Source organism: Mirounga angustirostris, unplaced genomic scaffold (assembly GCF_029215605.1).
Source record: "Mirounga angustirostris isolate CCGP_5_RB_7025 unplaced genomic scaffold, mMirAng1.0.hap1 SCAF_17, whole genome shotgun sequence".
NCBI classification, from domain to species: Eukaryota; Metazoa; Chordata; class Mammalia; order Carnivora; family Phocidae; genus Mirounga; species Mirounga angustirostris.
Genome location: NW_026991725.1, coordinates 11,479,134 through 11,497,409, shown reverse-complemented (window position 1 = coordinate 11,497,409; position 18,276 = coordinate 11,479,134). Strand labels below are relative to the sequence as shown.

Here is an 18,276-nt window from a genome sequence, read left to right as displayed (position 1 = left end):
TGTCAGAGCTGGCTCTAACAGGCTCATGAGAGCAGATTATTAAATTTTTAGGAATTTTGCCAGCTGTTTGCTAAACACAGACATTATTAAATGATATTGAAAGCAGGGACTCGGGGTGGGCTCCCTGCTCAGTGGAGAGCCTGCTTCTCCCTCTCCCTCTGCTGTTCCCCCTGCTTGTGCTCTCTCTCTCTATATCAAATAAATAAATAAATAAAATATTAAAAAAAAAAGAAAGCAGGGATTCAAATACATACACTAGTATTCAGAGCGACATTACTCACAATAGCCAAAAGGTAGAAACAACCCAAATGCCCATCAGCAGATGAATGGATAAACAAAATGTGGCCTATGCATACAATAGAATTTTATCCAGCCATAAAAAGAAATGAAATTTTTATATGTGCTGCAATATGGATGATCCTTGCAAACATTATGCTAAATGAAATAAGCCAGATGCCAAAGAAAAATATTATATGATTCCACTTACATTAAATATCTGGAACATAAAAATTCATAGAGATAGGAGTAGAATAGAAGTTACGAGCATGTGGGAGGAAGGAAGAATCATTACAGAGTTTCTGTTTGGGATGATAAAAAAAAAAGTTCTGGAAATAGATAGCGGTGGTGGCCGCTACACAACATTGTGAGTATACTTAATGTCACTAACGTGTACACTTAAAAAAGGTTAAAATGGTAAATTTAATGTTATGTATGTTTTGCCACAATAAAAAGTTAGTTCTGTAAAAATAAAATTAAATACCAACTTACAATTAAAGAAATTCTATTGAAGACAAAATAATATTCAACAGTCAGCCCTTCCTGGTTATTTTTCTACATTTAACAGTTACATTTGCCCTGGCGGTTTTATGTCTGTTGTATTGGTGAAGTAGAAACACTATATAAACGGGCCCTGCTGAGCACTTCTTCCCAAGTGCACATGCAGCGATGTTATATTGGTCACTGGATGTCGGCTGTAGAGGGAGTATTTACACAACAGAAATCAAAACCACTACAAATCAGGATCCTCTTCTCCCCACCCAACTGCTCATTAAGCATTTGCCAGCATTCCACTCTTTCCAAACCATAATTTCCTCAATGGCAAAAAGGAAACAAAACTTACCGCACAGAGTTTCTCTAAGGATTGAAGATAGTTCACTGATGGAGGTCAACTAAACTGTGGTGATCATTTATATATATACATATATATGTCAAATCATTATGTTGTACACCTTAAATGAATACAATGTTATATGTTAAGAATTAAAAAAATTTTTTTAAAGATTTTATTTATTTATTTGACAGAGAGAGACACAGCGAGAGAGGGAACACGAGCAAGGGGAGTGGGAGAGGGAGAAGCAAGCCTCCTGCGGAGCAGGGAGCCTGATGTGGGGCTCGATCCCAGGACCCTGGGACCACGACCCGAGCCGAAGGCAGACGCTCAATGACTGAGCCACCCAGTCGCCCCAAGAATTAAAAGAATTTTTAAAGATTTTTCAGGTGAACGGGCCCATCAGTGTGCCTGCCACATCGGAAGTGTTTGATTAGCTTTCACCTTTCACTGGAGACCATGAGCTCCTTGAGGGCAGAATCCCGTTCAAATTAGCTTTCTGTCCTCCAAATCTCTATTGTAGGAGCTCAATAAATGTTTATTGAATTGAATACATGAACGAATGGATGGCTGTTCCCGAGACAAATGGAGAAGATATTATTACCTTAACCGCAAGCACCAGAATTACATTTAGGAAAGGAAACAACTTCAGTAGCTGGGGGCACAAGGTGAGAGCTGAGGCCAAGGCAGGAGCCTTATCACCAAAAAGAGAGAGGTAACTAAGCTGCTTTGGAAAGAGAAAATGAAAATTTGGCCTTCAGTTTTGTTTTTGATCTAGAAAAGGATGTCAGAAGGGAGAGGAAGAGAGAGGAGGCATTACAGAGATAGAAACTGGCAAAACAGATGATGTGAGGCTGGGTCACCATGGGATGAGGTGGAGGCTGGGCAGGCTGGGCGAGACACTTCCGGTAAGGCATGCCTGGGGAAGGGTGAACCACGGGATGAATATGGGTTATATTCGTTTGCCATAAGGTATGAGATGCAACATTTCATTAGAACTCTCCGTGTCAGGACGCCTCGGTAGGCTCAGTTGGTGAAGCTTCTGCCTTCAGCTCGGGTCATGGCCCCAGGGTCCTGAGGCTCCTTGCTCAGTGGGGAGCCTGCTTCTCCCTCTGCCTGCAACTCCCCCTGCTTGTGCTCTCTCTCTTTCTCTGACAAATAAAGTCTTAAAAAAAAATAAACCCTCTGTGTCTACCCTACTCGACAGCTTTAGATTTGTGTCTGTTTTAGAATGAGATGAAGCAAAAAGAAGCTGGGCTATCCTATTTTGGACCCAGGCTGCCAGTGAGAGAGGAGCAGTAACAAGATATGGTACAGAGCAAAAACGGTGGCAGAGGCAAGAAATGCAATCAGAAGGGACCACCATGATGACATAAATTCCTGGTTATTTGTGGACAAACCTGGACAAGCACTTTAGACTTCCATGATTTATAGGTTGCAGAGCTGAATCAGTTTTCTCTAGATTTTAAGGAGCTGGGAGATCTTGGCTGCCAATGGATTACATTCAATTATGTTAGAATTTGTATTGCTATCTAATGTTCCGTTGCTCAAACAATGGACAGTAATATAATACACTGGCTTATTCCTATAGCTCAAAGACTGTATTCCTATAGTTCCTATAGATTTTGAGAGGATTATTTGTCTTTTTGGACTCCTGCTAGAATTAGGAATGTTCTGGGTAAATCCATAAAACCTAAGGCCATTAGAATATCCAATTACCCTACCTCTTACAAAAATTTTGTTTAAATTTTTTTTATTTATTTGAGAGAGGGAGGGAGAGAGAGAGAGAGAGCACAAGCAGGGGGAGTGGCAGGCAAAGGGAGAAGCAGACTCCCTGCTGAGCAGGGAGCCCAATGCGGGGCTCGATCCCAGGACTCTGGGATCATGACCTGAGCTGAAGGCAGACGCTTAATGACTGAGCCACCCAGGCGCCCCTTACAAAATGTTTTTTGATGTCCAACAAAATCTAAGCTATCTAAAGAACAGAGTAGAAAATGGAATGGTAGTAACTTTACAGTGGAGAAGCCTGCTAGACACTATATTAACCTAATGATGAAGGTTAACATTACCAATGATGTCATGTGGGTATCATGTGCTCCCAGATATGATGTGTTATGAGACGAGCACTTCATCTCTGCGGTATTGTTGTTTTAAAGATTTTTATTTTAAGTAATCTCTACACCCAACATCAGGCTCGAACTCACAACCCTGAGGTCAAGACTCACACGCTCTACCTACTGAGGCAGCCGGACGCCCCCATCTCTGCAGTATTCTTTCCAAAAAACCCCATTACCCCAATCTAACCATGAGAAAAAATCAGACAAACCCAGATTGGGAGACATTCTACAGGATATCTGACAAGAACTCCTCAAGATTGACAAGGTCATTTGAAAAATAAGGAAAGACTAAGAAACGGTCACAGACTAGAGAAGACTAGGGAGACATGACAACTAAATGTAATGTGGTAGTCTGTGTTTGATCCTGGAACAAAAAAATAAACTTTAATGGAAAAACTGGTGAAATCCAAAGCAAGCCTGGAATTTATTTTTTTTTTTTAAGATTTTATTTATTTGACAGAGACACAGCGAGAGAGAGAACACAAGCAGGGGGAGTGAGAGAGGGAGAAGCAGGTTTCTGGCAGAGCCGGGAGCCTGATGTGGGGCTCGATCCCAGGACCCTGGGATCATGACCCGAGCCAAAGGCAGACGCTTAACGACTGAGCCACCCAGGTGCCCCTGGAATTTAGATAATAATACACCAATGTCAATTTTTTAGCTATGACAAAAGTAGCATGGTGATATGTTAACAATGGTGGAAATCGGGTAAGGAGTATAAAGGAACTTTCTATACAGTCCTTTCTGTAATTATTTAAAGATTTTATTTATTTATTTTTGAGAGAGAGAGAGAGAGATTGAACGAGTACAGGCAGGGGAGGGAGGGGCAAAGGGAGAAGCAGACTTTCCACTGAGCAGGTAGCCTGATGTGGGACTTGATCCCAGGACCCTGGGATCATGACCTGAGCTGAAGGCAGACGCTTAACCAACTGAGCCACCCAGGCGCCCCTTTTCTGTAATTCTGAAAGTATTTCCAAATAAAAAGTTTATTTAAAAAAGAAATGGAATTACATGGCCTTTGGTCTGACCCAGGAAACCCATATATTCTTATGTTTTGAGCTTTTCTGTTTCAGGGAATATAATTATATGGTTTATTTGTGTCACCTGACAGTACATTTCAAGGACTCTTCATTTATTCCCATTGGCAAAGATACATTAACATCTTTTTTCTAGGTTCTACTACTACTAGGTTCTACTAAAAAAAGAGGTACATTCACAATCTGGGAACCTGGTCCCGGGAAAGACATTCTCGGTTAAGTTGTTTTGGTAGGATCAAACCTGGCTTCCTTTCCAGGCCTGCACTCTGGGGTAATTACCCACGGCTGCTTTATTTGTGCAACAGTAATATATTGAGATTGAGCGCACCTCTGTGCAGAACTCTGCCCTGAGTACTTGCATAAGAAAGGCAAACAGATACAACTGAGGTGACCGCACTAAGATTATTGCCAACCTGGGAAGCTTTTTCTGGGCAGCCAACAAGCTTTTGAGGGCCGTAAGTTTGTTAAAGGACTGGCTTGTGCATTCTAAACTGGGACTCCTACTAGTGCTTCTTCTCTGTTTGTTTGGGGATTGTGACACAGGCTAAAAAGACCAGCTTTCTATTTAAGTGTCCTTTTCAAACTGGAAACTTGAGAAGACTGTTTCTCGGCAGCCACTATTTTTAGAGTATGTGCTCGGGGAGCATAATGATGGTGCTTCAGAGGGGGCTAATCCCAGTCTCTCTTGTTACAAGGAAACTGATGGGCATCCTTCTACAGTTTCTCTAAATAAGCCACGCCACACTTACAGATGCCTTTGGTCTGGTACGCAACACAAAGACCTTTGAAAAGCTGTGTTTCGGCACAGCCAAAACCCCCTCTCAAAAAGGGGTCTTTCCCAGACTAGCTCTTTAAGGAAATGAGATGTGGAGGAAGATAGGCTAACGTGGGAAGTGATAGCGCCTCCTCATAGACATCCAGGCAAAGGGAGAACTAAAGGGTCTTCTCTCAACCGCCAAGAGTGAATACAAACATCAAGTTAGGACTTTTCCCTGGAATTAAAAAATATCAAAAGATCAATGCTTAGAACCTACGCCATGTGCATTGCATTAAAAAAAAAACACTTTTGGGGTGCCTGGGTGGCTCAGTCGTTAAGTGTCTGCCTTCGGCTCAGGTCATGATCCCAGGGTCCTGGGATCGAGCCCCACATCAGGCTCCTTGCTCAGTGGGGAGTCTGCTTCTTCCTCTCCCTCTGCCTGCCGCTCTGCCTACCTGTGCTCTCTCTCTCTCTGTCAAATAAATAAATAAAATCTTTAAAAAAAAAAAAAAAAAACACTTTTTACTTGGAAATAATTGCAAGCTTACAGAACAGTTGTAAAAAAAAAAAAAGAACAACAAAGAATACTTGTATGCCCTTCACTCACATTCATTTGATAACGTTTTAATCAATTTGCTTTATTATAGCATTCTCCCTCTTTCCTATTCTGTCTCTCTCTACACACACGCGCGCGCGCACACACACGCGCGTACATACAATATCTATATTCCAGAAATGTGTGTGTTGTGTGCATAAAAACTTTGTTTTTTCCCGAACCCTTTTTTTTTTTAAAGATTTTATTTATTTATTTGACAGAGACAGCGAGAGAGGGAACATAAGCAGGGGGAGTGGGAGAGGGAGAAGCAGGCTCCCCGGCGAGCAGGGAGCCCGATGCGGGGCTCGATCCCAGGACCCTGGGATCATGACCTGAGCTGAAGCCAGACGCTTAACAACTGAGCCACCCAGGCGCCCCTTTCCCGAACCCTTTAAAAGTAAGTTTCATATCTCATGGTCCCTTTCCCCTAAATAACCCCAGTGTATATTTACTAAGAACAGGAATTCAAGTCAAGAGATACTCTATTTGAGGGCGCCTGGCTGGTTCAGCTGGTGGAGCGTGTGACTCTTGATCTCGGGGTTGTGAGTTTGAGCCCCGCATCATTGGGTGTAGAGATTACTTACAAATAAAATCTTAAAAAGAGAGAGAGAGACTATATTTGAGGAAGCAGCCTCATTCACACCTGGACCTGATCTCAATGATGAGATCCTACAGTCCAGGCTTGAACCTGGTATCACAACTCGGATTTTGGAGAAAGGGATGAATGTAGATAGCAGACAGGAGAAATGTAAATTGTTTTCCCCAGAAGGCAGGCTGTGTCACAGAAATATTGCTGGAGCCCATTTTCCCCTCCCACAGTTCCAGCTAAGGTCTCAGCCAACGACAGGCACCCACTGTCAGGCATGCGAGTGAGTGAGCCTTCAGAGGATTCCACTCCTTAGCTCAAGCTGTTGTTGCTGACTAAATGGAGGAGAGGTTAGCTAGCTCCGCAGAACCTTGCCCAAATCGCAGATTCATAAGCAAAATAAATATTATCATTGTTTTATGCCACTAAGTTTTGGGGGTAATTTCTTGCGCAGCAATAATAATCAGAATCGCAATCACATGCAATGACACGGGGATGCTCATGTGTAGAAACAAATATGTATGTACTGGCATGTAACTCCATTTAGTGCTCAAGTACTTCAGAAGAATGAAAAAGTTTGAGATCAATGAGGGATGGAGTATTGAGGATGGAGAAATGTTTGCATAATGCAAGATTGGGTGTAGTTAATGAATGCACACAGTGATCTATAACGAGAATTTAAGTCTGCCCACCTTTGTTTTTGTTCCATATCCATAGAAACTAGAAGATTTGGGTTAATTTAGTACTGTTTTAGGGAAAGGTTGCCCATGAGTCTAGGACGTGGTCTGAGCTACTAATGAAGAGAGTTTTTCTGAGTGGGAGAAATCGAACCCTTTCCCTGTGGAATTTCTGGGGACAATCTTAGTATCTATTGGGTACTCCCTCAGACTTTGGTATGAATTAATTAGGATGTCAGTATTATTTACTAATGTACACAAAAATATGTGGGCCTAAACAATCTCTCTTGAGTGACATCCAGGCTGAAGTTCATGCATAGGTAGAAATCTACCTTCAACCATTAATTATCATACTTTAGCCTAACTCAATTAATTCTTGTAGAACAAATTTTAAGGGTACCTATTGTCCCCAGAACCTTCTGTCAAGTATTGTCCATTGACAGATCAAAGAGATCACAGCAAAATAGAAATCTGATGAAAAGCAACTAAGCTCTTAAAATCTACCTGAAATACTTATAATTCTTACCAACTGTTAGAAGTGAGAATTATTACCTTGCTAGTTAATAATGCATTTTGATTTTTCAGTTGTGTTAGTAGCTAGCTTTTTTGTTCATATAAAGGGCATTTCTGATGAGGCAGAGCTTATCTTTTGAGTTCTACTTTATACCTCTGTGCCTTTATTCACACTTTTCTTCTTTCCTGGAATGCTCTCCCCCCACCCTTTAAAGATTTGTTTACTTGAGAGGGAGAGAGCACATGCGTGGGAGGAGGGGCAGAGGGAGAGGGAGAAAGAATCCCCAAGCAGACTCCCGGCTGAGCGCTGAGGCTCCACCCCAGGACCCTGAGGCTACTGGGGCTTGATCCCAGGACCCTGAGATCATGACCCCAGCCAAAATAAGAGTTAGCCACTCAACCAACTGAGCCACCCAGGCACCCCACTCTTTTCCCCATTCTTTGCTTTCCTACCTCACTGGCTTCCCCTTCTCATTCTTCTTGCTATTTCCCATCTCTGAACTTTTAATTTTGGAAGCCCCAGTTATCTTGGGAGTGGATCATGTCCTGGGAGATCTCATCCAGTTCCATGACTTTAAGTATCATGAATCTCTAATGACTCCTCAATTTATATCTCCAGCCAGAACCATTTCTCCCTTCAGACAAATATTTAACTCTCTATTCAACATCTCTGCTTGGATGTCCAATAGGCATTTCAAAAGTAACAGATCCAAAGCTGAGCTCCTGAACTTGTCCCACAAACCTGCCCCTCCCTTTGTCGTCTATTCTACATCTCAGTGACTATTAATTCTAGCCTCCTAGTTCCTTTGGCCACCAAGTTTGAAGTGGTTATTCTCTGACACATCCCAATTCAGTCTATCGATAAATCCTGTTGGCTCTTCCTTCAAAATATTATCTTGGACCCCACCGTTCACCCCTTAACCCTCCCTGCCTGGGTATCTGCAGTAGCCTTCCAACTGGTCTCCCTATATTGACTCTTTCTTTCTTTCTTTCTTTCTTTCTTTCTTTCTTTCTTTCTTTCTTTCTTTCTTTCTTTCTTTCTTTTCTTTCTTTTTTCTTTCCTTCCTTCCTTCCTTTCTTCCTTTCTTTCTTTCCTTCCTTCCTTCCTTTTCTGTCTTTTCTTTCTTTTTTGAGTAAACTCCACACCCAGCCTGGGGCTCAAACTCACAACCCAGAGATCAAGAGTCATATGCTCTCCCAACTGAGCCAGCCAGGCGCTCCTCTGTCTTTTTACCCTTTCATCTCTTTTCTCACTCCAGTTCATTTTCAACACATCAAAGAGATCCATTTCAAGTGTATGACAGGTCTCTTCTCTATGCAAAATCCCTCAATGGCGTCCCATTTTCTAAATAGTAAGAGCCAAAGTCTTCAGGGAGGATGTACCTCCAACCACTTCCCTCAGGGTTCAGTCACACTTGCTCCTTACTGATCCTTATACCAGCCAGGATGCTCTTGCCTTGGTGCCTAGGATTTCCACAAGGTTTACTCCATTATCTCTTTTAGATTTTGGCTTAAAGATCACCTTTTTGCCCCTCTCTGACTATTCTATTTTTTTAATTTTTAATTTTTATTTTTTTTAAAGATTTTATTTATTTATTTGACAGAGAGAGACACAGCGAGAGAGGGAACACAAGAAGGGGGAGTGGGAAAGGGAGAAGCAGGCTTCCCACCGAGCAGGGAGCCCGATGTGGGGCTCGATGTGGGGCTCGATGTGGGGCTCGATGTGGGGCTCGATGTGGGGCTCGATCCTGGGACCCTGAGATCAGGACCTGAGCCGAAGACAGATGCTTAACGGCTGAGCCACCCAGGCGCCCCTGACTATTCTATTTTATTTTATTTATTTTATTTTTAAAGATTTTATTTATTTATTTGACAGAGAGAGACACAGCGAGAGAGGGAACACAAGCAGGGGGAATGGGAGAGGGAGAAGCAGGCTCCCCGCTGAGCAGGGAGCCCAATGCGGGGCTCGATCCCAGGACCCCGGGATCATGACCTGAGCCAAAGGCAGACGCTTAACCATCTGAGCTACCCAGGCGCCCTGACTATTCTATTTTAAATTACAGCCTTCATCTCAGCACTTCCTGTCTCCTTTCTCTGCAATTTTTCTCCACAGAACTTGTTACCAATGGACTCCATTATTTTATTGTCTTTTGTTTTCCCTAAAAAGTAAATTTCGTAAGACCAGGAATTTTTCTTTGTTCAATTCCATATCTTCAGGACCTAGGATGATGCCTGCTACATACTAGGCACTTTGAACTTGCTGAAGGAGTGAATGAATGGCTGATTTCTTACTTGGTCCTTCAAGACTCCCATCCCCCAAGGCTTCCTTCCCTCCCCCACTCCTTTAATTTGGACTCTCCCTAGTCTCAGTTCCCATAACATACTATATTTGTCTTGATCATAGTACTTCCTAGAGGCTTTAAAAAGAATTCATCTTTGTGCTCCCTAGGGTTTAACACAGTCCCTTGCACACAGAAGATGCTTAATCAATTTTAAAATGAGCTATTTGCAACTTTCATACTAAATGTTGGGGCAGTGAGAAGATGTTAGACATGAGTGAGACACTTCTCAACTTCCTCTGTTTTTATATGAATTTCCTTCCTTTTTCAAAGAAATCCAGATTTGATGTCACCCCCACCCCCAGAATGCCAGTAAATAAATATAATTGCCAAAAAACCTTTGGCCAAATGCTATTTTATAGCCTTCAAATCCTTCTGGAAGAAAACATTGGGATTTTTAAAATTTTTTACTTGTTGGATCAGGACCGCCAAGCAAGAAGTTTTACCTAAACCTAGATCACAACTCACATACTGCATATCTAGCTTCACCTACTAACTCCTTTGAAGACTAATGATTTACTCCATCTTCACTCCCACTGTGAATGTCAGAGTTTTTGAATTTTATACCACAATTACTAGCTATTAAATACCTACATGTAGGCAGGTATGTCTCTATCAGAATTTTTGATTAACACACTTGATTTTTTAGAGCAGTTTTAGGTTCACAGCAAAACTGAACAGAAAGTACAGAGATTTCCCATATAGCCCCTCTCCCCATGCGTGCATAGTCTTCCCCATCAAAATAATAGTTATTAGTCGAAAGGAAGCTTGGAGTGAAGAAAGGGAGAACAATTAGACAAATAGCAAATTGGTAGTTAGTAAAAGGTGGAAAACAGAATAGAAGCATTATATTAATAGCCAGGTGAGAAAAAACTCAGCCTGACCTAAAAATAAAAAGATTTGAGCTGGCAAGAGAATGTACATTTCAAGAGATAATAAGATAATAGAACTTAAGAACTGGAAAAAGCCTGATTGAGTTTAAAGCCTTCATCTACTAGACAAATCAAAGTCTAAGGTATACAGCTAGAGTTGGCATTTCTCAAATATTTAACAAAGCATATTAGTATGATAAGCTGGACTTCAGATGACTTGACAAAGCTATTTCGATCCGAGAAACTGAAGTAAGGCATATCTTATCTGTTCAGAACTGGATTCTGTGTTATTCTATGTTTTAACTGCTGATTAGAATTCAATTAATGTACTTAAACTTGTAGTTTCTATTTTGCTGGAAAAGACTGGCCTGCGAGTAAAATATAGTTGTCACATTAGAAGGCATAGAAGGAATAAGATGAGACGAGGCCTAAAAAGAAGCTGCTTGATTTTTCAGGAGCTAACAACAACAACAGTTACTGGTGAAACTGTCCACGGTACCCATTCCCTAACCTTGTAAACTATTAATTTGAAAGAGACAAATACAACATCATTGCAGTTGGGGTGGAGGAGGGCAATTTGGAGTACTATAAAAGAGTAAACATTTACTGGTAGGTTCAGTGGGTAAATTGCGAAGCATGGATTGTGGTAAGACAGAAAAAGACACCTTCTAAAGTACGTCTAAGTTAAAGGCCCTCACTTTGAATGTTTTACTTCTTTCCCATTCTTAGTTTTAGCTTATGTATCTTGTGAGTCAGAAGCTCCTAGGGAAGAGGCACTGTTGAAATTTTGCCAAATTTAGGCACCTCTTAAAGAATGATAAACAGAAAGGAGAAACACCTTTAAATGCAGATGAGAGAATGATATCTCTTAAAGATTTTATTTATTTATTTAACAGAGAGAGAGAACGCGCACAAGCTGGGGGAGCGGCAGGCAGAGAGAGAAGGCGGCTCCCCGCTCAGCGGGAAGCCTGATGTGGGATTCGATCCCAGGACTCTGGGATCATGACCTGAGCCAAAGGCAGACGCTTAACAGACTGAGCCACCCAGGCGTCCTGAGAATGACATCTCTTTAGTCATTCTTAAAATATTTTGTCCAGGTTTGTTTGTTTGTTTGTTTGTTTATTTAAAATTTATTTGAGAGAGAGGGAAAGTGAGAGAGCACGAGCGGAGTGGGAGCAGCAGAGGGAGAGGGAGAAGCAGACTCCCCGCTGAGCAGGGAGCCCAACGCAGGGCTTGATCCCAGGACCCTGGGATCATGACTCAAGCGGAAGGCAGATGCTCAAACAACTGAGCCACCAAGATGCCCCTTTGTCCAGGTTTAAAATGAAAATGAATTTCACGTCTAGAAAAGCAGGGATTCAGTTCTGTGTTGGTAAGATTTGTGATAGGTAGAGGGTAAAGACAAAAATCAGTTTAAATTGATATTAATGTTAGCAAGGTGAGAGGAAATTGGTTTTCTCAGAAACTCTTGATTAGAATGAAAATGGTCCAAATCTTTCTAGCAATTTGGCAACATCTACTATTAAAACTTAAAAGGTGCATAGTCTTAAGATTCTGCAGTTCAGCTTCTAGAAAGTCCATCTACAGATATACTCACATTTGTAAAGAGGATATATGTACTAGGATGTTAATTGCAACAATGTTTGTGATATTAAAACCCTTGAAACTAATGTTCATCAACAGGTGATTGGTTAATTATACATTAAATACACAAAATTGGCACATTATGTATGTTAAAAAGAATAAGGTAAATCTACAAGCTGACATGAAAAGCAGTTTGAGCTATACTATTGATTGAAAAAGAAATTGCAAATTAGTATGTGGCTAAGAAAAAGGTGTGTAGTGGGTATAGTTACAGAAAACTGGAAGGATACATACCCCTAGGGAATAAGACTGGGTGAAGTAGAAAGTGTGACCTTTTACTTTATATACACTTTTTTTTTTACTGATGGAAAAACTTTTTTTTTACATAGAATATATATAATTTTCATTAAAAATAACTTGAAGTGCTGAAAGTTACATTTTCATTTACTCTAAAATACCTATATTTTAAAAATATAACACAGTGACCACATCCTCGTATTTTGTCATTGTAAGGCAACAAGGGCATAATACTAGAAGAAAAATCCCAATTCTCTTACTGTATAGTCATGCTTCATACCCTGTTGGCCTCATTTTGTGGCAATCAAGTTATCCACAAATTAGGTGCTGTTGCATACCTTCTTTATGGTACTGACCTCCCTGTCTATGACCTAAGCCTCTTTGGCACGTTCTAAAATGACTCTGCCCTATTCCTATGTTATTTCTCTGGGAGTACAAACTAAGGAACAATGTCATTTAGGTTGCTCAACTGGAAGTAGAAATTACATGCCAATCTCCCATGCTTTAAATCTTCATATGAACAACTCTTTCACAGGCATGTAATTATAGATAAAACAATGGTTCCCCAAGTGCAACCTAATGCTTAAAGTCAGGTGGCTGGCCAACTCTTCACGGATTAAGTGAAATATAATGAAAATGAACAAACTAAGTGATTAATAGACTTCCTTTCAGCATGGCAAGTAGACTTTAGATTTTCTACATCATCAAACTTAAGTACTGTGTCAATTTTAAGTTATAGAAGGATGTTTAACATTTGACTGCCTGATACTGTGTAATACAAACCAAACGCAGGTTTTAATCCCAGCTTAACATTTAAAATTCCCATCAGACATAACTATCTTCTTCACTGCCTTCAATATGCTTAATTTAATTCAAAGGAGAAATACTATTTCTTAGTTTGCTATTTCAACTCACAATTTTGAGAAGTGTTTAATCCATGGTAAACTCTGATTGGATGAAAATTTTTATGGCCCTATGGGAATGCAGGCCTGAAACCAAGGAGGAAATTTAAAAATTCCTGTGTGTTAGTACTGCTCTAAATCTTTCATTACAAAGTTTATATTCTATTCTTTCCTCAGTATTTTATAATAATTTACTATTTCATGTGATAGGTTAAGTCCAACTCTAGTCCCACCTTTCAAAGGGGGCAAGTACTACAAAGAGCTAAAACAATTTGCTTCTAATTCCACTGTAAGTCAAATGGGTAGATAATCACTCAGGTCTATCTTTTGCACACCAAGGTTACCTTTAGGTATTGATTATTTGGGACAGTAATAATGCTTAGGTATGTTACAGTTGAACTCTTGAGGGTCTTTCCCCTACAGCTGAGCCCTTAAGATTCACTTCCCATTAATTATGATAACCTAACTGCAGGCTGAAGACGACAGAGTTGTTTTGTCTGGATACTTCTGTCTATACCAAAGTAATGATCTGGAAACTAAAGGCTTTGAAGTATGTTCCCAACCCCCTTATTCATGGCCTTTTAGATTAAACTAATCTGAGGTCTTAAAATTAACTGCCTCATGGTGAACTGGAAAGGGCAGCACAGTGACTAATGCCATGCTGCTGATCTGGTCTGCCAGGAAATGTGAGTAGAGAAACAAGAGTATTGCCTTCTTTCTCTAGCAGGGCATATTATAATCTGTTGGCTTTAGGAACTAAAATCCTTTTGCTGGCTCTGAATTACCTAACTGGCACCTCCCGTCTAATCTAATCCAAATGGTTATTTTTCAAAGTTATTTCCTTATCCAAAAGCTTTACCTTGTGACTTTGAGGGTGAAGACTAACAGAAACAAGTTAAATAGACTTAAAAAGCGAGGAACCGAATATTAAACAACTGCATATAGAATACATCTGTATATTGTGTGTGTGTGTGTGTGTGTGTATGCAAAATACATTGTGTGTATATACACCTGTATGTGCGCACACACACACACACACACACGACTTTTGAACGAGACGGTCGGGGCACCAACCCTCCTGTATAGGCAAAAATCCTTGAATAACTCCTCCAAAACTTTACTACTGTTGATTAACCAGAGCCTTCCTAATAACTTAAAGTTAACACAAATATTACATGCTATATGTTTTCTATACTGTATTCTTATAATAAAATAAGTTAGAGGAAAGAAAATGTTAAGAAAACCATAAGGAAAATACACTTACAGTACCCTACAGTGTTTATGGGGAAAAAATCCACATACAAGAGGACCCCTGCAGGTCAAATCTGTGTTCAAGGGTCAGCTAAACCACATCTATTCATCTGTCCATTGATGTACACTTGGGTTATTTCTACATTTTGGCTATTGGGAATAATGTTCTATAAATATGGGTGTATAAATATGTGTCCCTGATTTCTTTTGGCAAGTGGAATCCCGGATCATACCATAAATCTGGGAAATTCTGACACATGCTACAAGAGACAAACCTTGAGGATATTGTGCTAAGTCAAATAAGCCAGACAGGAAAGGAGAAATACTGTATGATTCCACTCATGAGGTACATAAAAATGGTTGTTAGTATTTTACCACAATAAAAAATAACTTTTTTGAAAAGTAAGAGGCTCCGTTGTAAATCTTGCAAGCCTCACATCTCTGGTGGGGAGCAACTCTTGGAGAGAAGCAAGCTAAGCCTTTTGCAGAGCAGCTTCTAGAGATTCTATAGAGGCAGGTTCAGAGCGGGAGGTGGGCTTGCGGACGTGTAAGGATATCTAGAGTCAACTGGGGTGTAGGGGGGAAACGGGATAACGTGAAAAGGAAGACATTCTAAACTTTTCACAAGGTTCATTTTCCTTAGGGAGCTCCCCACCAGGATTAAGAATGCTTTCGTCACAGGAAATCCTTGAGGGTCTCTTTCCTTTCACAGCTCCCTCCCAGCCAAAAATTTCCATAACGTTAGGAGTTTCTCCCCTGCCCGCCCCTTTCTCTCACTGCACCCCTCAGACCCCGATTCCCTAAGATTCCACCCAAGATGAGGCCTGTCCAAGGACACTCCAACCGCCAGTTGCTCCAGCCCCGCCCGCCAGACGCCAGAACGCGTCGGCGGGAGTCACGGCCCCGCGCGCCCCGGAAGTCGCCCCCTCAGGTGGGCGGGGACTCCCGGGCCTTGCGGCTTCGGATTGGCGGGAAGCTGCGGGATGATGCGTTACGCGCGGGATTCGGCCCCTCCCCTACGCTCCCGAGCGCGGAGAGCGTGGGGCGGGGCGGAGCGTGTGGTCCCTGGCGGCCATTACCCGGAACAATCCCCGGCCTCGGGTCAGGTGACCCTCGGCGGGGCCGGCGGGAGGGGGGAGGGGGAGGGAAGAGGGCGTGAAGAGGAAAGGGAAGGGAGGAGAGAGGAGAAGGGCGGAGTAGGAGGGAGGGGAAGGGGGCGGGGTGGGAGCGGGTCACGTGATTCGGCATGGAGGCGGTGGCGGCGGCCGGGAGGAGCTGCCGGGGCAGAAGCCGCACTTGTTAGTGTGGGGGGAGGAGGGGGCTGGGGGACGCCGACACCGTCACCCAGGGACGCCGAGTCGTGGGCGGGAGGGGGGTTGGGGGCGAGATCAGGCTCCGACCCCCGGCCGAGGGGATGAGGGGAGCATGGGCGCCAAGGAGTCACGGATCGGATTCCTCAGCTACGAGGAGGCGCTGAGGAGAGGTGAGGGGGGAGGGGTCTGGGCGAGCTGCGGGGGAGGCCAGCGACGGGCTGCCCCGAGGGTGGGTGACCGGGGAAGGGGAGGAGTGGTTGAGGGCGTGGGGCGCCAGAGGCGGAAGGGAAAGGAGGCCAGCGAATGGGGAATATTATTGGGGAGAAGGGTCGGGTGGGAGAAGTGTTTGGGAATGGGGACCGTATGGAAGGGGGAGAAGCTTTCCCAGAGAGAGGGGTATCTGGTGCTGGTAGGGAAATGCCCGTGCTCTTTGGTGGCGTTGTTATCCTGGCTGTGTTCAGGGAAGTCCTCGCCCCCCTTTCTTGGGTGGCACCAGCCCTTCCAGCCCCCCTCATCCTTACTGCCATTTTCTCATATCACTCCTTCATAAAACCCGACAACATCCTGAGCTCGTACCCAACAGCCTTGGTTGCAAGGGAGAGGGGAGGCGGCTGCAAAGCCCTCTTCTCTTTTTGCTGCTGGAAGCCCCTTCAATTGTGTTGTCTCCGCCTTTATCGAGGGCCTTTGCCAGTCTCTAGGGGCTACCATCATCCACTTCTGCCACCCCCTCACCCTTTGAGCGACTGACTTTGATAAAAACGACCTCAAATTAAGTTGTATTTGAGGTGAGATGAGACTGGACAGCTGGTGTTGCCACAAGACCTTGTCTTGGGTTTCACCTCCTTAGACGCTGGCCAGAGCCTTACATTGCACTTGATCCCCAGTTCTCACCCCCTCCTCCCCGTAAAATGGCATTCGGAAATCCAGCATTCTGATATTGTGTTATAGCTCCCTTTAGAGACCGGCCTTGCTGCCAGTCCTAGCCTGCTGCTTATTGGCTCTGATGCACAGTGTGTTAACAGCCCCAACCCCCTACCACTTACTCTGATACCGCTGTCCGTGATCACTACAGCACATGCTAACTGGAAGTGTCTGTTGCACAGTTTATGGCCAGAATGTGACTTAATTTTTCATGACTAGGATTTGAGTATGTGTGTGTGTGTATGTATGTATGCTTGTATTCTTGTCGACATTTAATGGATTTTCTTGGTAAGAAGTGAAACATTTAAGCAGGTTGGATGCTTGGCATTATTGTTAACAGGTTTCTAAGTCAAGAAACCAGCTATGCTCCAGGTGATGGTGTCAGTAGCTAAGGATACAAAATAAAAATTGGATTAAAAGACAGGCATTCAAAATGAGGATTTAGTAGTGAACTCTGTTCGTATGTAGGAAAAAAAGATAAATTCGGAGGGACATTACCAGAAAATAGGCACAGAATTTAGGTGTATTCATTGTGGCCTGGCCAGAATCACAAACATAAGCTTTTTCTTTTTTCTACCGAACAGTGTAATGATTGTTCTTACGGACAATCTCGCTTGAACTTTTTTCTCAATATGAGAAATATTCCAAATTCTTGATGTGTTTCCAGCTCTAGTAGGCTAGTCATTTCCGGGATGCTGTCGAGCCTGACAGGTCTGGCCTCAATTAGGCAATGGCTTACATGGCATGAAAGAGGACATCAGTCAAATTGGTTTACAGCTTCATGGTTCAGAAGTGTTCAGTTTCTTAAGTTTGTGGGTGATGTAGCTGGCATTAAAAGAATTCTAAAATTTACCTTTTATTAAACTCTACCTTGCTCACTCTCATATCAAACTAAGACTTCAGTACCTTTGTAAATATAAATGAAATTAATGGTTGGTGCATTTTTTTTTTTAAGATTTTATTTATTTATTTGACAGAGAGAGAGACAGCGAGAGCAGGAATACAAGCAGGGGGAGTGGGAGAGGGAGAAGCAGGCTTCCCGCAGAGCAGGGAGCCCGATGTGGGACTCGATCCCAGGATCCTGGGATCATGACCTGAGCCGAAGGCAGACGCTTAACGACTGAGCCACCCAGGCGCCCAATAGTTGGTGCATTTTATTTTATTTTATTATTATTATTTTTTTGTTTATTTTTATTTATTTTTTGATAGAGGCAGCGAGAGAGGGAACACAAGCAGGGGGAGTGGGAGAGGGAGAAGCAGGCTTCCCTGCTGAGCAAGGAGCCCGATGCGGGACTCGATCCCAGGACCCTGGGATCATGACCTGAGCCGAAGGCAGACGCTAAACGGCTGAGCCACCCAGGTGCCCCAGTTGGTGCATTTTAAACTGATTTGATTGAAGGTCTTTGTTCA

At 42.7% G+C, this 18,276-nt stretch overlaps 1 protein-coding gene across 2 annotated transcripts in view; it reads left to right on the top strand.

The window, feature by feature from the left end:
- Positions 1-15,914: 15,914 nt before the first annotated feature.
- USP32 (ubiquitin specific peptidase 32) overlaps positions 15,915-18,276 on the top strand; it is a 220,331-nt gene continuing 217,969 nt past the window's right edge. For both annotated transcript variants that reach the window (XM_064582871.1, XM_064582870.1), the window contains exon 1: positions 15,915-16,115. In XM_064582871.1, the coding sequence (XP_064438941.1) occupies positions 16,058-16,115 (58 nt within the window). In that variant the 5' untranslated portion in view covers positions 15,915-16,057. The remainder of the gene's footprint in view (positions 16,116-18,276) is intronic.